General features: G+C 36.5%; 1 protein-coding gene across 2 annotated transcripts in view; it reads right to left on the reverse strand.

The window, feature by feature from the left end:
- Positions 1–1,218: 1,218 nt before the first annotated feature.
- LOC128641275 (flavin-containing monooxygenase 5) overlaps positions 1,219–18,468 on the reverse strand; it is a 111,184-nt gene continuing 93,934 nt past the window's right edge. For both annotated transcript variants that reach the window (XM_053693869.1, XM_053693868.1), the window contains exon 9: positions 1,219–11,348. In XM_053693869.1, the coding sequence (XP_053549844.1) occupies positions 11,003–11,348 (346 nt within the window). In that variant the 3' untranslated portion in view covers positions 1,219–11,002. The remainder of the gene's footprint in view (positions 11,349–18,468) is intronic.

Raw genomic sequence — 18,468 nt, forward strand, 5'->3', positions numbered from 1 at the left:
TAACCCTAACCCCCCCAACTTTAATTTTAATAAATCTAAATAAAATTACTATCATAAACTAAATTATTCCTATTTAAAACTAAATAGTTACCTGTAAAATAAACCCTAAGATAGCTACAATATAACTAATAGTTACAATATATCTATCTTAGGGTTTATTTTTTATTTTACAGGGAACTTTGTATTTATTTTAACTAGGTACAATAGTTATTAAATAGTTATTAAGTATTTAATAACTACCTAGTTAAAATAAAGACAAATTTACCTGTAAAATAAAACCTAACCTATGTTACAAGTACAGTAAAACACTGAATAAAACAGTGAAAAATGAATATTATGTCACATTAAATATAATATTAAATAATATAAATTTGTATAACTGCTGTTTTGTTACGTTAATGAAAGTACTTGCATAATCACAGCTTATTAGTGAAAGTTATTCACTAATTTGTCTCTCCAGCTTCACCAATTCTTAAATGATTCTATGCAGCTAATTCACTAAAGAATAAAGGGACAAGAAGCTTTAATAAATCAGCTGCATAGAATAAAGTAGGATCTGGTTAACTGGAGAGGTGAGAGAGGCTGTTTAGTGAATATAGCAGTAATAACTAACACCCTGTTACAGTAAGGTCGCTCATGCACTTACATACAATGTGCTAAACAGCTTTTTATTTAAAGGGACATTAAACACTTTAATTATAATTTTTAAAATATTGAAACATATAAGGGTAAAGATATTATCCATAAAGCAGTGAGCTTGCTAGTTGCAAAGCAGTTGAACATTTAGTTAAAGTCATCCCTGGAGCAGCAATGCTAGTGGGAGCTATCTGAACACATCTGATAAGCCAATGACAATATATGTGTAGGCACCAATCACCAGCTAGCTCCCAGTAGTGTATTGCTGCACTTAACCCTACCTAAGTATGCTTTTCAGGATACCAAAAGGACTGAGTACATTTGCTACTAGAAATAAATTGAAAACATTTTTTAAATCTATATTGACTCATGTCCCTTTAATAGATGATTAAATGAATCTGTCTTTGTTCCTTTAACTATTTAATTACTGTTTGCTGTAACACAGGGCAGACTCATGTGGTTGTTAATGTTTCTTCTCTGCATATTTAGGACAGTGATATTTATTCCCTTTTACAGCAGATTTTTACAAACAAAGACTCTTTCATTGCCCAATAAAAAAAAATACATCTTGCAGTCTTGTGGTCGTCTTTCATCAAGATTATCCTCACCATTTTATTCATCACATTCTTTACCATTAAAAAGTCAAATCAGTGCATTACATTTGTACAAAAAAACATAATACTTGAAATTTGCACATTATAAATTATTATATCATGAGACATATACAAAATACAGAGTGATTCAAGAGTCCAATGTCTCTGTTCCAAAAATCTTACAGTGTAGACAAAAACAAACATCATGGGTTTTCAGGACACCAGCTTCACAACAGCTTTACCCAATGTGTGTTTAGTTCAAAGCCAACATTTTTAAAATAATAATATTATGAGGGATTAATAAAATACCACATTGTTTACTTAAGAAGATGGCTTGACATAAAGATGTCACTTGTGATTGTTGTTTCTGTTAAGAGTCACAAGAATTTCTAAAATGCCCAACAACTTGGTTAGACCATAAACCTTACTCCATGGTCTGAGGGTGATCCTGTGGCATTCTGTGCTCTGACGTAAACTGACAGTCTCACTGATGGATTCAGAGAGACTGAGACAGACTGTGACAAAACAGACACCACATCCCGGAGCTATAGGAGATGTAGAAGTCATTTTATCGGTTGTATTTCATTTAGAGGTTTCAGATGTGAGGAACAAAAATGTTTTCTTCAAACCCAAAAGTTCTTTAAAGGGATAGTCAGGTCAAAATTAAGCTTTCATGATTCAGATAGAGCAGCAAATTTAAGCAACTTTCTAATTTATGCCTATTGTCAATGTTTCTTTGTTCTCTTGGTATCTTTATTTAAAAAAACAGGAATGTAAGCTTAGGAGCCGGGCCATTTTTGGTTCAGCACCTGGGTAGAACTTGCTAATTGGTGGCTAGATAGCAAGCGCTACCAAGGTTGCTAAACCATAAATTGGACGGCTCCTATGCTACCATTCCTGCTTGCTGTTTGGTGTCTAAATGTATCCACCAATCAGCAGGCGCTAACCAGCTTACATTCTTGATTTTTCAAATAAAGATACCAAGAGAACAAAGAAAAATGTATAAAAGGAGTAAATTAGAAAGTTGTTTAAAATGTCATGCTATATCTGAATCATGAAAGAAAAAAAATGGGTTTTATATTCCTTTAAAGGAAGATAAATACAGTGTATAGATACCCCTATTTAGAGAGAGAGAGAGGAGAGAGAGGAGAGAGAGAGGGAGGAGAGAGAGGAGAGAGAGAGAGAGAGGAGAGGAGAGAGAGGAGAGAGAGGAGAGAGAGGAGAGGAGAGAGAGGAGAGAGAGGAGAGAGAGAGAGAGAAACAAAACACTTTAAAAATACATTACAAAGTAGAGGTACACTTATAAAAACAACATCTAATAAAAATTATGAAAAAAATTGCACAAAAATAAGGACACAAAGATATGAGGTCTAAGGTGTTAGAAAAAAAGGCAGGCAAAGTGATTTAACATAGACATACATACATATACTAAATATATATATATATATATATATATGTTTATATATGTGTACATATGAATTTATGTATTTATAAGTGTATATATGTATATATGTATTTACAGACATATATACACTGTGACAGAGAACAGGGAATTGTGAGTGATCATGTGTATATGTTGAAATGTGTATTCAGTTTTTAAACCCCAGCATGTTTTGTTTAGTTTAGTTTACCCTGTTTTAGCAAGTGATTTAAATTATGTTAGTAAGTGTTCCAACTGAGCTAGGCTTTTTGTTTGTAGTCTTAAGTGTGTTAAACTGCTATAAAACACATTGCTGTTATCTGCACTTGGACAGTGAAAATAAAACTGACTGTTTAAATGTATCAAGGCTGTGTCATTTATACCCTAAAGGATTGTGCTATTTCCTTTAAACCAGGCATCAGGAGTGGGTGCTGGATTACAATATGGTGGAGAATGCGGGCATATGGTCTGTGGGTATAAAAGTTTTCTGCAAGCTGCACTAATAAAACTTTTGCTTTAAACTGTTGAAAATAAAAGTGACACTGTGCCTTTTAAGCATATACCTGCCTTTGTGTTACCTGTTGCTTCTAAGAGGAGAAATTATACAAAATGGAGGAGCTGGTGAAGGTTTTGGTGCAAACTACTGCTGTACAGCAGGAGACAAATCGCTTACTGACTGCACAAGTTAGCAGCATGATGAATGCCCAGTGAGAGGATAGAACCACACTTGTTAATGTATTGCTGCAAGTCCTACAACCTTCTGTAGCTACCCCCACTGTGGATAGGGGGAGCTATATCCGAGCAAATTACTTTCTGCATAAGTTGCCAGAGACGGATGATATTGAGGCTTACCTCACAACTTTTGAGAGGATTGCTGCCAGAGAAAAGTGGCCACCTGAACAGTGGGCAGGGCTACTCGCACCATGTCTTAGTGGAGAAGCCCAGAAAGTATATGAGGATTTCTCACAGCCAAGCTCAAGATTATCAGAAACTAAAAACTGAAATTCTTACATGATTGGGAGTAACACCTGCAATTCGCACCCAAAGATTTAACAATTGGGTGTTTGAGATGGGAAAACCTACAAGAGTCGAAATTTATAAACTGCTGAGACTTGCTCAGAAATGGCTGCAGCCGGACATTAATGCAGCCACAAAAGTTATAGAAATGGTTGTAATGGACAGATTTCCCAGGAATCTTCCTGCTGGACTTCGACAGTGGGTCAGTCAAGGGGATCCTAAAGACCCAGAAGAAATGATGAGCCTGGTTGAGAGATATTTGACTGCTAAGGAATTGCAAAGCAATGATCCTCAATCTAAATCAAAGCTACCTTATAAAAAAAAACAGAAGCACAGAGGTCTATTGATAACCAGGAACAAAATGACTATGGTGGGAAATGACTCCCTAGGGAACCATTATGGACAAATAATGTGTTTTAAATGTCAAGAGTTAGGGCATATTGCACGTAACTGTACACAGGGCCTATGCAATGTAATATGGGTGCAAGGGACAGACATAGTACAATGTTAACCTGCACCAAAATGTCTTTTGTTTCCAGTACTGTATGTTCTAGTCATTTAAGATCTGTGAATGTGGAGGGTGAGAGTGTACAAGCACTCCTGGATTCAGGGAGTGAAGTTACTTTGGTAAAAAGTGTTTTGCTTCAGCCAGAAAAGTTAGATAGAGATCAAATGCTTGATATTGTCTGTATACATGGGGGGGACACTCATACCCTACAGCTGAGGTTTAAATTATCACAGATATTGGTAAAGTTAAGTGTTGCATAGGGGCAGTACCTGTGTTGCCCTATGATATAGTAATGTGGAAAGACTTTCCTCACTTTTGTAAAGTGTGGGAGAAACCTTCAGTAGGTCATGGGATTAGTCCTGGGGAGGTACAGGAGGTGAAGGGAATGGAAACCATTTTTCCATTCTCCAATATTGATTGGGAACCAGACACTGCACAGAAGGCACCTCTGGTGTGTCTGGGCAATGAGGCAGAACCCCCTCAGAGTAATGCTTCTGGAGAAGACATAGAACTTGAGGATCTAGGGATTAATTCTTGTAATTTCCAAACTGCCCAATGGGAGGACCCGACTCTGATAGTGGCGAGGGAGAATGTTCAAGTAATTGAAGGCACTGTCATGGGTCCTGAAAAACAATTATGTTTTCCTTATTTTAAGGTGAAAAATAACCTGCTTTATAGAGCAGAAATGAAAGGGGTTGAAGAGGTGGAGCAACTATTGGTTCCCACGTCTTATAGAAATACTGTTTTGAAATTAGCCCATAGTCATGTGCTGGGGGGGCACCTTGGTTTTGAAAAGACCAGGGAAAGAGTTCTTGCACAATTTTATTGGCCTGGTATTTTTATTTCAATAGAGAGATTTTGTAAATTCTGCCAAGAATGTCAATTGAAGGCTCCATTTAAAAGTTACCGCAATCGACTAATACCTCTTCCTGTTATATAGTTTCCTTTTGAGTGAATAGCAATGGATTTGGTAGGGCCTTTACTAAAGTTTGCTAGGGGGCATGCACATATTTTAGATGTGGTTGACTATGCTACCCGCTATACTGAGGCAATTCCTTTGCGAAATACCTCCTCTAAGAATATTGCTAAGGAGTTAATGATGATGTTCAGCAGGGTGGACATACCAAAGGAGATCCTTAAGGATCCAGGAACCCCTTTTATGTAAAAAATATGAAAGAGTTATGTAAACTTCTTAAAATTAAACAATTAAAAACATTGGTGTATCACCCCCAAACTGATGGGTTAGTTGAGAGGTTTAATAAAAATCTAAAAAGCATGTTGCGTAAAGTGGTAGACAAGGATGGAAAGAACTGGGATTGTTTGTTTCCGTACCTTATGTTTTCCATTAGGGAAGTGCCCCAGGCTTCCACAGGTTTTTCACTGCACCGTAGTGTTATACAGCATGTAGCACAAATTCAAGAAAAATGGAAGCTATAATGCCAATAGTAAGGGAAAATATGCAGAAATCACAAAGAGCTCAGGAAGCCAGTTATAATAAAAATGCAAGGCTAAGGGTTTTCCAACCTAGAGATAGAGTTCTAGTTTTGGTACCTAGAGTTGAAGGTAAATTCCTGGCAAGTTGGCAAGGTCCATATGAGATTATTGAACAGGTCAATAATGTTAATTATAAAGTGAGTCAACCTGGTAGAAGAAAACCAGAATAGATCTATCACATAAATCTACTTAAATCGCGTCTATACCTGGAATATGAACCGCAGAAATTAGACAGGAGCTGGATTCTGCCCAAACAAGTATCCAAGATACTTCTTTCATAGCTTAAAGACTTTGAGTCCTACCCTGATGATTGACATATGCCACAGTTATTATATTGTCTGTCTGAAAACAAATGAACGGTTCTCTCTTCAATAGAGGCCAAAACTGAAGAGCCCTGAGAATCGCACAGAGTTCCAAAATATTTATTGTTTATTGGTAATCTCGCCTCTTGAGATTTCCAAACCCCTTGTGCTGGCAGAGATCCCCAAACAGCTCCCCAACCTAAAATACTTGCATCTGTTGTGATCACAGTCCAGGTTGGACGAACGAAAGAGGCCCCTAGAACAATACGATGGTAATCTAACCACCAAGTCAGAGATAGTCGAACATTGGGATTTAAGGATATTAATTGTGATATCCTTGTATAATCCCTGCACCATTGGTTTAGTATACAAAGCTGGAGAGGTCTCATATGAAAACGGGGAAAGGGGATTGCGTTCAATGCTGCAGTCATGAGACCTAAAACTTCCATGCACATAGCTACTGAAGGGAATAACTGAGACTGAAGGTTCCGACAGGCTGCAACCAATTTCAAACGTCTCTTGTTCGTTAGAGATAAAGTCATGGATACTGAATCTATCTGGAAACCTAAAAAGGTTACCCTTGTCTGAGGAATCAAAGAACTTTTTGGTAAATTGATCCTCCAACCATGTTTTTGAAGAAACAACACAAGTTGATTCATGTGAGATTCTGCAGAATGTAAAGACTGAGCAAGTACCAAGATATTATCCAAATAAGGAAACACCGCAATACCCTGCTCTCTGATTACAGAGAGTAGTTCACGAGAACCTTTGAAAATATTCTTGGAGCTATCGCTAGGCCAAACGGAAGAGCAACAAATTGGTAATGCTTGTCTAGAAAAGAGAATCTCAGGAACTGATAGTGATCTAGATGAATCGGAATATGAAGATATGTATCCTGTAAGTCTATTGTGGACATATAATGCCCTTGCTGAACAAAAGGAAGAATAGTCCTTATAATCAACATTTTGAAAGTTGGTACTCTTACATATCGATTCAAAATGTTTAGATCCAAAACTGGTCTGAATAAATTTTCTTTCTTTGGGACAATGAATAGACTTGAATAAAACCCCAGACCCTGTTCCTGAAACGGAACTGGCATGATTACCACACTTCAGGAAAGCCTGAGCCTTTACTGGGTTTGCAGGGATGCATGAGAGAAAAAATCTTCTCACAGGCGGTCTTACTCGGAATCCTATTCTGTACCCCTGAGAGACAATTCTCTGAATCCATTGATTTTGGACCGAATTGGTCCAAACATCCTTGAAAAATCTTAATCTGCCCCCTACCAGCTGAGTTGGAATGAGGGCCGCACCTTCATGTGGACTTGGGGGCTAACTTTGATCTCTTTAATGGCTTGGATTTATTCCAATTGGAGGAAGTCTTCCAATTGGAAAGAGATTCCTTGGGGGAGGGATTAGGTTTCTGTTCCTTATTTTGTCGAAAGGAACTAAAACAGTTAGAAGCTTTAGATTTACCCTTAGGTCTTTTATCCTGAGGCAAAAAAACTCCCTTCCCCCCAGTGACAATTTAAATTATTGAATCCAACTGAGAACCAACTAACTTATTACCTTGGAAAGAAAGAGATAGCAATCTGGACTTAGAAGTCATGTCAGCATTCCAAGATTTAAGCCACAAAGCTCTTCTAGCTAAAATAGCTAAAGACATAGATTTAACATAAATTTTGATGATATCAAAAATGGCATCACAAATAAAATTATTAGCATGTTGAATCAAGTTAACAATGCTAGACAAATCATGATCCAATACTTGTTGCGCTAAAGTCTCCAAACAAAAAGTTGAAGCAGCTGCAACATCAGCCAAAGATATTGCAGGCCTGAGAAGATTACCTGAATATAAATAGGCTTTCCTTAGATATGATTCAAGTTTCCTATCTAAAGGATCTTTAAAAGAAGTAATACCTTCCGTAGGAATAGTAGTACGTTTAGCAAGATTAGAGATAGCCCCATCAACTTTGGGGATCTTTTCCCAAATCTCTAAAGTAACTGCTGGCAAAGGATACAATTTTTTAAACCTTGAAGAAGGAATAAAAGAAGTATCAGGCCTATTACATTCCTTAGAAATCATATCAGATATAGCATCAGGAGCTGGGAAAACCTCTGGAATAATCAAAGGAGGTTTATAAACAGAATTTAAACGTTTACTAGTTTTAATATCAAGAAGACTAGTTTCCTCCATATCCAATGTAATCAACACTTCTTTTAACAAAGAATAAATATACTCCATTTTAAATAATAAGAAGATTTGTCAGTGTCAATATCTGAGGCAGGATCTTCTGAACCAGATAGATCCCCATCAGAGAAGGATAATTCAGCATGTTGCCGGTCATTTGAAATTTCATCAACTTTATGAGAAGTTTTAAAAGACCTTTTACGTTTTTTTACGTTTACGTTTATTAGAAGGCGGAAATGCAGACAAAGCCTTCTGAATAGAATCAGAAATAAATTATTTTAAATTTACATGTATATCTTGTGCATCAGATGTTGAGGGAACAGCAAGAGGTAATGAACTACTACTGATGGATACATTCTCTGCATGTAAAAGTTTATCATGACAACTATTACAAACCACAGCAGGAGATATAATCTCCACAAGTTTACAACAAATGCACTTAGCTTTGGTAGAACTGTTATTAGGCAGCACGGTTCCAACAGTGATTTCTGAGACAGGATCAGATTGAGACATCTTGCAAATGTAAGAAAAAAAACAACATATAAAGCAAAATTATCAATTTCCTTATATGGCAGTTTCAGGAATGGGAAAAAATGCAAACAGCATAGCCCTCTGATAGAGAAAAAAGGCAAGAGGCATATAGGAATGGGGTCTTAAACAATGAAAATATTTGGCGCCAAGTATGATGAATTTTCCTCAACATAGTAACTTCACACCAAAAAAATCTCATGCCAAGAATGACGCAATAAACTTTAGCATTTTGCGCCCTCGCGAGCCTAATTATGCCTGTGAATTTAAAAGACAGTCAATTTGAAAAAAGAGACTATACCCCAGGTAAGAAATACATTTTTCCTAAAAAAAAAAGCATTTCCCAGATATGAAACTGACAGTCTGCAAAAGAAAATATACTTAAAAACCTGAATCATGTCAAATAAATATATTTAGAATTTGATATAAATACATAAAGTGCCAAACCATAGCTGAGAGTGTCTTAGGTAATGAAAACATACTTACCAAAAGACACCCATCCACATATAGCAGATAGCCAAACCAGTACTGAAACGGTTATCTGTACAGGTAATGGAATATGAGAGTATATCGTCGATCTGAAAAGGCAGGTAGGAGATTAATCTCTACGACCGATAACAGAGAACCTATGAAATAGATCTCCCGTGAGGAAAACCATTGCATTCAATAGGTGATACTCCCTTCACATATCAACGTACAAATCAAGCACAAACTTACTTCACCACCTCCATAGGAGGCAAAGTTTTTAAAGTTTGTAAAACTGAATTGTGGGTGTGGTGAGGGGTGTATTTATAGGCATTTTGAGATTTGGGAAACTTTGCCCCTCCTGGTAGGATTTTATATCCCATACGTCACTAGATCAAGGACTCTTGCCAATTACATGAAAGAAATGTGTATTCAGTTTTTAAACCCCAGGAAAATGTATTGTGTAAAATGTGGCTAGGAATTAAGCTGCTGTGTTTTTGGGTCCCTGGGGTGGAACACTGGAGAGAGGGTAGGCCAGTGTTCCATTCCTCAGTTTTCTATAGCTGAGAGTAAGCAATCAGGAAGGGATCTTTACTCACCTGTGTTTAATTAAAGGAGGGTAATTTATTTTTCAGCTGCTAGGTGGAGAGAGAGAGAGAGAGACAGAGAGAGAGAGAGAGAGAGAGAGAGAGAGAGAGAGAGAGAGAGAGAGAGAGAGAGAGAGAGAGAGAGAGAGACAGACAGACAGACAGACAGAGAGAGAGACAGAGAGAGACACACACCAGTGTTTCTGACTTGGAGAGAGACACACATTGCAGCTGAACTGAGAAAAGCTGATAAAAGTAAGTTTGCTAAAAACAGCATGTTTTGTTTAGTTTAGTTTACCCCACCCCATTTAATTAAGTGATGTAAAATTATGTTAGTAAGAGATCAAACTGTTAAACTGCTATAAAACACAATGCTGTTATCTGCACTTGGACAGTGAAAATAAAACTGACTGTTTAAATGTATCAAGGCTATGTCATTTGTACCCAAGAGGACAGTGCTATTTCCTTTAAACCAGGCACCAGGTGTGAGTGCTGGATTACTACACATATAAATAAATACAAATGAACACATATATAGACATATATATATATATATATATATAAGTGCATTTGAGTCCTTTGCAGTCAAGTAAATGAAAACATGTAGAATCATATTTATATGTAGCAATATGTATTTAGGAATAAATAGAACATATTATTCTATGTGAAGAACATTGGAATGTGAAAAATTTCTATTTTCATGTCGGGGTTAGAGCACTTGAGAATATGCAATCGTGTTTGTGCGCGAGAAAGGTGTTTTTTTTACACTTTATTTGGTCTGTTGACTTCCATGTCTATGTTAGAGTGCATGTGATATTCCAAGTTCAGCTTTTTACGCACTTCAGGTTAGTGCGCAAGCAAAAACTGTTTACTTTCAGTATAAGCGCTACCCAACGCGCAAAAAGCTGACTTCTAGCTGTGTTTGAACTCGAGCTGGAGTATTTAATACCTCTCCACTTGTAATCTGGAACCAGCGCTACTGAATTTGGCAGTGCTTTAAGTTTACACATTAAGTAAATGCTAATAATAATAATACGTCAGTGTTGGACTTTATTTGAGAATGTTTTTCTACTTCTTTATTGTTTGCAATATGAAGTTCTACTGTATAATTGTGCTTTATTGTTTAATTTTCTTTCTTTATTGGTGAAAATATATAAGCAATTTTCATTTCTAATTTTTAATAAGATTGTGTTAGTATATATTAGTACATAAGTATTTTTTTCTCTGGAATATCCCTGTACGTAGAGAAGTTTATAAACAGCTTAAAACTGAAGAAAAACAGCAGCTAAAACAATGAAAACAGTACAGATTTTTAGCAGCAGAAATGCTGAGATTCCCTGTGTTGGATTATCGAGGACGCGCGTCTTTGTAGGTTTGATGATGCGGCTCCATTGGGTTAATATAGCTTTTCTGGCTCCATCCCACTTGCCTGGTCCCATAAGACGATACTGGTATGGAGTGCAGGGGCCAAACAGCACCTCCCATGCAAGCCTGGGGTCTGTGAAGAACAGTCGTGATAAACTGGGCTTCACCCCGACAATTTCTGAGAGCTCATCCATATATTCCATGTAGTCTACTTGTATGGTGTGGCGCTGGCTTACAACATATCTAACAGGAAGGAAGAAAACAACATATTTCATTGGCTTTCAAACGAGAATCAATATAGTTTATTAGCCTAAAAATGTCTAGATTTGTATCATTCTTCTCGTTTACTTGCAGCCTAAAGCTAATAATTATTTAAAGTAAGTTATAGTTGTCTCCGTATCCTTAATGCCCTCTATTTTACCCAGGTTGGTGCCTATATTCTAATTACACTGAACATCATCTGTTTTTTTTTTTTATTTATTTAATCTTTTTTCTGTCTGCTCTTCTAACCATAGCTTGATTCTTTACTTACGCTTTACTTGATATGGCTAAGAGACTTCACACTTGTAGCCTTTAGCAAACGTAAAGAATCACAATCTGCTCAAAGCATCAATAAAGTATTTTTTTCATAAATGCACAAATTAATCACTGGGTTACAAAAGATTTCTGTATGTTTTACAAAGGTTTAAAGGAACATTTAATACAGCATCAACAAATGTATAAAAAGACAATGTAATAACACCTAATCGGAATTTCAAAAGAGTAATAGATTTTTTCTAACACATTTCAAAGCTTTCCATCTTCCATATCATGTGACAGACATCAACCAATCCCAAATTGCTTATATGTATATACTCTTGCACATGCTCAGTAGATGCCACAGGAAGTGCGCATTTAAAGGGACATTAAACCCAATTTTTTTCTTTCATTATTCAGAATACAATTTTAAACAACATTCCAATTTACTTGTATTATCTAATTTGCTTAATTAATTAGATATCCTTTGTTGAAGAAATAGTATTGCCCATGGGTTAGCCAATCACACAAGGCATCTATGTGCAGCTACCAATCTGCAGCTACTGAGCCTATCTAGATATGCTTTTCAGCAAAAGATGTCAAGAGAATGAAGCAAATTAGATAATAGAAGTAAATTAGAAAGTTGTTTAAAATTGCATGCTCTTTCCAAATCATAAAAGAAAACATTTGGGTTTAATGTCCCTTTAAAAAGACTGTGCACAGTTTGAAAATGGAAATAAATTGGGAAGTTTCTTAAAATGACATTTAGTTTTGACTTTAGTGTTCCTTTAAACTGTCATTTTGTTAGCAAAATGTTTACATTTTGCAGTTTAGGTAGATGCCACTTGATAAACCTTGTGGGTGTTATACATTTTGTCTTCTTTGTTGTGGACAATTAAGGATAGATGGAAAAAAGCTCCAACGCATATCAACCAATCAATATGGAGTGAGTAGTAAGGAGTCTGCATTCCGTAGCATTTGTGGGGGGGTTGGGTGGAAAAAGTACAATTTTCAAATTTAAATTACAGGCAAAGCAGGAAAAAGAAATAATGAAAATACATTTAAATTTTTTCCAATGGGCTAAAGGTATTTTTAATCCCTAAGGTAATATAAAGGAAACAAATGAATACTGACAAACGTGTCAAAACAAACACATGTTGTTACATAACAGATATTAAAGGGATAGTAAACCCCAACATTTTATTTTATGATTCAGATAGAGCATACAATTTTAAACAACTTTCCAATTTAATTCTATTATGAAATTTTCTTCATTCTCTTGTTATCCATTGCTGAAGAGACAGCATTGCACTACTGACAGGAAGCTAAAAATATCTATTTAGCCAATCACAAGAGACAAATGTGTGCAGGCACCAATTAGCAGCAACTCCCACTAGTGTATGATATGTGCATATTCATTTTTTAACAAGGGATACTAAGAGAACAAAGCACATTTGAAAATAGAAGTTAATTTAAAAGTGTCTTAAAATTACATGCTCTATCTGAATCATGCAAGTTTAATTTTGACTTTTCTATCCCTTTAATAATGAAATCTGATACAATGTTTATTATAACTAAACTGAATTTACTTGGACTATGGGAACAATACAGCTGCGCACATTTCTATGCCAGAAATCCTGCCAAAACCAGAAAATCTCAATATTTGCTTCTAGTGTGGTTTCATAACTCAGGGCTGGTCATTGTAAACAAGCACACATAGTGTTCTCTTCTTAAAAAGTGAGGTAAAGTTTAAAGGGTCAGTAAAGTGTAATTATGTAACATAAGAATAGCCATACCAGTAAAAAATATGTGAAATTTAAAGGACAGTAAACATCAATATCACTATTGTGCAGTATGTGCTCAATTTTAAGGGGAGGCAGCGACTCACTTGTTCTAAAGCCCCTCTTCAATCAATTCTGTACCCTAAAGCAGTTTGCCGTTCCATGCTTCTTAGTCTGTTGTTGGCGCTCTACAAATAACCGATAATAATAATAATAATAATCTGCTGCTGGAGTTTTTTTTTTTTCAAAACAGCGTTACAGGCTTGTTGCCAAATGGTAACCAATCACGCCACTCACTTTACTGTAGTCCACTCCCACATTTTATAAAGCAGCCAACGGCGGTGAATGGCGTGATAAGTCAGGCAGTCTAAGAAGAGGGAATTGCTTTGTGGTAAGGACTGAAGCTGGGTAAAGCAGGGGTCAGCTACATTTTAGTTAAACGGTGCGCTTGAGTGCGCTGTGATTAGATAGTAAACCCGTGATGCATTTTTTCATTTTCTTTTTTAAAAGGTACGACTACCCTTATGTTACTAATTTCTATGTAACAGTTTTTACTTTTAAGTATAAGAAAAGTATTTGCAATTTACATTTAAAGAGATATGGAACCCACATTTTTTCTTTCATGATTCAAATAGAATAGCAATTTTCTAATTTACTCCTATTATCACATTTTCTTCGATCTCTTGGTATCTTTATTTGAAAAGCAGGAATGTAAGCATGGAGCTGGCCCATTTTTTTGGTTCAGCACCTGTGTACCGCTTGCTTATTGGTGGCTAAATGTAACCACCAATCATCAAGCACTACCCAGGTGCTGAACCAAAATTGGGCCGGCTCCTAAGCTTAGATTTCTGCTTTTTCAAATAAAGATACTATGAGAATGAAGAAAAATTGATAATAGGAGTAAATTAGAAAGTTGCTTAAAATTGCTGCTCTGTCTAAATCATTAAAGAAAAAAATGTGGGTTTCATATCCTTTTAATGTTTCTTTCATTGTTCCAAAGAGGTTGGAGTTTATACAATAAACTTCTGAACTCTAAACCTGCAACATGTGACACAGTGACTGATCGGTCAGTACACTACAGCTCATTTATATCTGCCACTAACTGCCCCTAATTTGCCACAGCAGAGGAGATAAAAGAAACATACTCAATAGGACTTCAAAGGGTATGTCTGTGGACTGCCAAACTATAAAATGTTGTTAACAAATTAACAGTTTTTAATGTTTTTAACTTTTTTGTGTGCATATTTTTGCAGAAATGTATAATGCATATACATGACAAATAGGTGTACACTTATTTACAGTGTGGAACCAATTTACTTAAACAATTGGCATCGTTATTTGTATATTAACAACTACACAAACATGAGCAACTGTATAGAATATATGGGTGGTAACCCCAAGTGCACACAAACTAATCTCTATTCAGTATATCATGAAATAAAAAGCATGATATTTGTCCTATTGTGAACCCTGCTACAACAGAGTACTTGTTTGCAGATTCCACACATGAAGCCAAGGAAAGCTTGGCAGGTCTTGTTATAAACCTTATCCGCTCTAACTGATTGTGGCAAATAATCAAACTGAAATATATTTTCTTGTTGTTAAAGGGACAGTCTACACCAGAATTGTTATTGTTTTAAAAGATAGATAATCCCTTGTTTACCCATTCCCTAGTTTTGCATAACCAACACAGTTATATTTATATATTTTTTTAACCTCTGTGATTATCTTGTATCTAAGCCAATCAGTGATGGCTCCCAGGTAACTTCACGTGCACGAGCACAGTGTTATCTATATGAAAAACATGAACTAACACCCTCTAGTGGTGAAAAACCTGTTAAAATGCATTCTTAAGAGGCGGCCTTCAAGGTCTAAGAAATTAGCATATGAACCTCCTAAGTTAAGCTTTCAACTAAGAATACCAAGAGAACAAAGAAAAATTGGTGATAAAAGTAAATTGGAAAATTGTTTAAAATTACATGCCCTATTTGAATCATGAAAGTTTTTTTGGACTAGACTGTCCCTTTAAATGTAGTTTTGTGTATTACAATTATATAACTTGTACAGAATATGTTGCACATATACCACTTCTCATGTGCACATGCCTGTGCATACCTCAGTATGCTCTCATAAAAAAGGAGTAAAAAAAGTACATTTATTTAATTGTACACTCTTACATCCACTGCAATGATAATGATTTTCTGCTAGTTTTAATTTAATATCTTTTTTTTTTATGGTAAAATATATTTAAAATGTTTAATTCCTATTCTTTCATATGAAGGATGTATTTATTTTTGCTGCATTAAGGTTTGTACGGGATAACTAAACTCATTGGATTGTGGGAGTAGTGAGTATTTATTCACTGCACGTTCTTGGCTAATGCCATACAATGGGTTATCCCTGAGAAAACGAAATCTGATAAACAATACTAACAGAACTTACTCTATTGCTTCATTAATAAATCTACCTGCGTCCCTTTAACTCTACCTAAGTCTCTTTAACTCTGCCTTATGTTCTGTTAGTTTTCACAAACAATTGTATGTTTTATGCATAAAATCACATAAACCCTACTACTTTTTTAACTCCACTAACACTGTAAATGGTGTTAGAAAATAATTTGTTAGACTCCCTGTAACATTAAAAAATGGTATTCCTGATTTAGGGCAATGCAATTAATGCAGCACTCTCTGAAATACAAGGGGGTTAAGACTATGTTTATTAGTTATAGTTGGGAAGTATGTCAGTTCTATTATGTTATTATTGTAGAAAACAAATTTAACAAGCAATTAATGAGCTGGTACATTTTGGAACATGGTCACTGAAAGTGAAATCTTACATTTTAAATAAGAGCCTCTGGGATGTCTGCCTGGTCCAGAGGTGAAGGTTAGAAGGGGCTGAGTAGTCGGGTGTGAAGCCTGTGAGGAACTCAGTGGTCAGATGTGAAGCGTGTCTGGAACTGAGTGGTCAGATGTGAAGCCTGTGAGGAACTGAGTGGTTAAATGTAAAGATTATGAGGAATTGAGTGGTCAGGTGGGAAGCCTGTGATGAACTGAGTGGTTAGATGTGAAGATTATGAGGAATTGAGTGGTCAGATGTGAAGCCTGTGAGGAACAGAGTGGTCAGATGTGAAGTGTGTGAGGAACTGAGTGGTAAGCAGTGGAGAGTTATGGAGGGGCTATGGGCTCTAGGGTGGAGCCTGTGAAGGACTGATGGCTCATTGAGTGGAGTCTATTAAATGGACAGTCTAGTCAAAACTAAACTTTCAGGATTCAGATAGGGCATGCAATTTTAAACAACTTTCCAATTGACTTTTATCATTAAATTTGCTTTGTTCCCTTGGTGGTATTTTTGAAAAGCTAAACCTAGCTAGGCTCAAACTGATTTCTAAACTGTTGAAAACCGCCTCTTAGCTCAGAGCATTTTGAAAGTTTTTCACAGTTAGACAGTACTAGTTCATGTGTGTTATATAGATAACATTGTGCTCACTCCCGTGGAGTTATTTAGGAATCTGCACTGATTGGCTAAACTGCATGTCTGTCAAAAGCACTGAGAGAAGGGGGCAGTCTGCAGGGGCTTAGATACAAGGTAATCACAGAGGTAAAACATATATTAATATAACTGTTGGTTATGCAAAACTGGGGAATGGGTAATAAAGGGATTATCTATCTTTTTAAACAATAAAAATTCTGGTGTACACTGTCCCTTTAAGGGATGAGTGGTCAGTGGTATAGTTTTGGAGGAGCTAAATAGTCAAGGCTGGTGTCTTGAGTATTGAAGTGTCAGGATACCTGTGAGTGTTATTAAATTATATATATATATATATATATATATATATATATATATATATATATATATATATATATATATATATATACACACACCAAATAATGTATTTATTTGTGAAGCTGTTTGTAACACAAACCACCTTTCTCGTTTGTCAAGGACACATTGCAAACCTTTGTCCAAATTCAACAAAGGAATTGCTTTCAAAATAATCTTAGAATAACACTCTCAAGTTTGAACTCTGTCAGAGTTTTTTCCCTGCTTTGTTTGACATGTGCTGCCTGCCTGGCAGCCATTTTACTCACCTTTCTTGCTGAATCTGGTTCAGAGTGTGTGATGCTGCTCATTTCCTGCACGCCCTCTTATGGTCAGACTGTTGTACATCATCCGTGTGAGATAGGTTGCAGTCTCAGAATTGTGATGTCACTTATTATTTAAAGGGCCTCTGTTCAGTATGCTTTGCCCTTGTGTTGTGTCAGACCTGTTTGTGAGTTCCTGTGTATTACCTGGCTAGTCTAACGTCTCTTCTGGTTCCTAATCCCTGGCTTGTTCCTAACTTTGCTGTTCTCCTTGTTCCTGATTCTGGTTCGTCTGACTACTCATTTTGGCTCCTGGCTCGGCTTGTCTGACTACAAGCTCTGGTTTTGACTCCTGGCTTGTTATTTGACTTATGGACTTTTTATTATTTTTGTTATTAATAAAGGTGTGATTATTTTTGAACTTCTTGTCTCAGTCTGATTCCTGGCACCCTGACATTATGCAAGGGCCATGAATCCACTGTGCTAATAATCCACCTTTACCTACCATCATTTCCAGGATGGATTAACAGGATCACCGCTTCGATCAATTTGCACTAGTCCTGCAAACCCTGCTGACTCGCACTGCACATTTGAACCAAAGTGTCCCACAAATTATGGCTGCTCCTGTTTCCGCTGCTGCACCTAGTCCTACCAGGAGCATGTCCGGTTCTGCACCTCTACCTCAGCGATATGGAGGCGATCCTATTCAGTGTAGAGGGTTTTTGAACCAGATGGGCATTTACTTTGAGATGTTACCTCAGGCGTTTCCCTCTGACAGAGCTAAGGTGGGATTTCTCATCTCTTTACTCTCTGACACGGCCCTTGCCTGGGCTAATCCCTTGTGGGAGACTAATAAACCTGTGATTTCTAATTACCCTGAATTTGTGGCCTCCTTTCGAAGGGTATTTGATGTTCCGGCTCGCTCCTCCTCTGCTGCCAAATGACTCATGTCCATTCAGCAAGGTACGATATCTGTTGCTCAGT

Source organism: Bombina bombina, chromosome 10 (assembly GCF_027579735.1).
Source record: "Bombina bombina isolate aBomBom1 chromosome 10, aBomBom1.pri, whole genome shotgun sequence".
Lineage (NCBI taxonomy): Eukaryota > Metazoa > Chordata > Amphibia > Anura > Bombinatoridae > Bombina > Bombina bombina.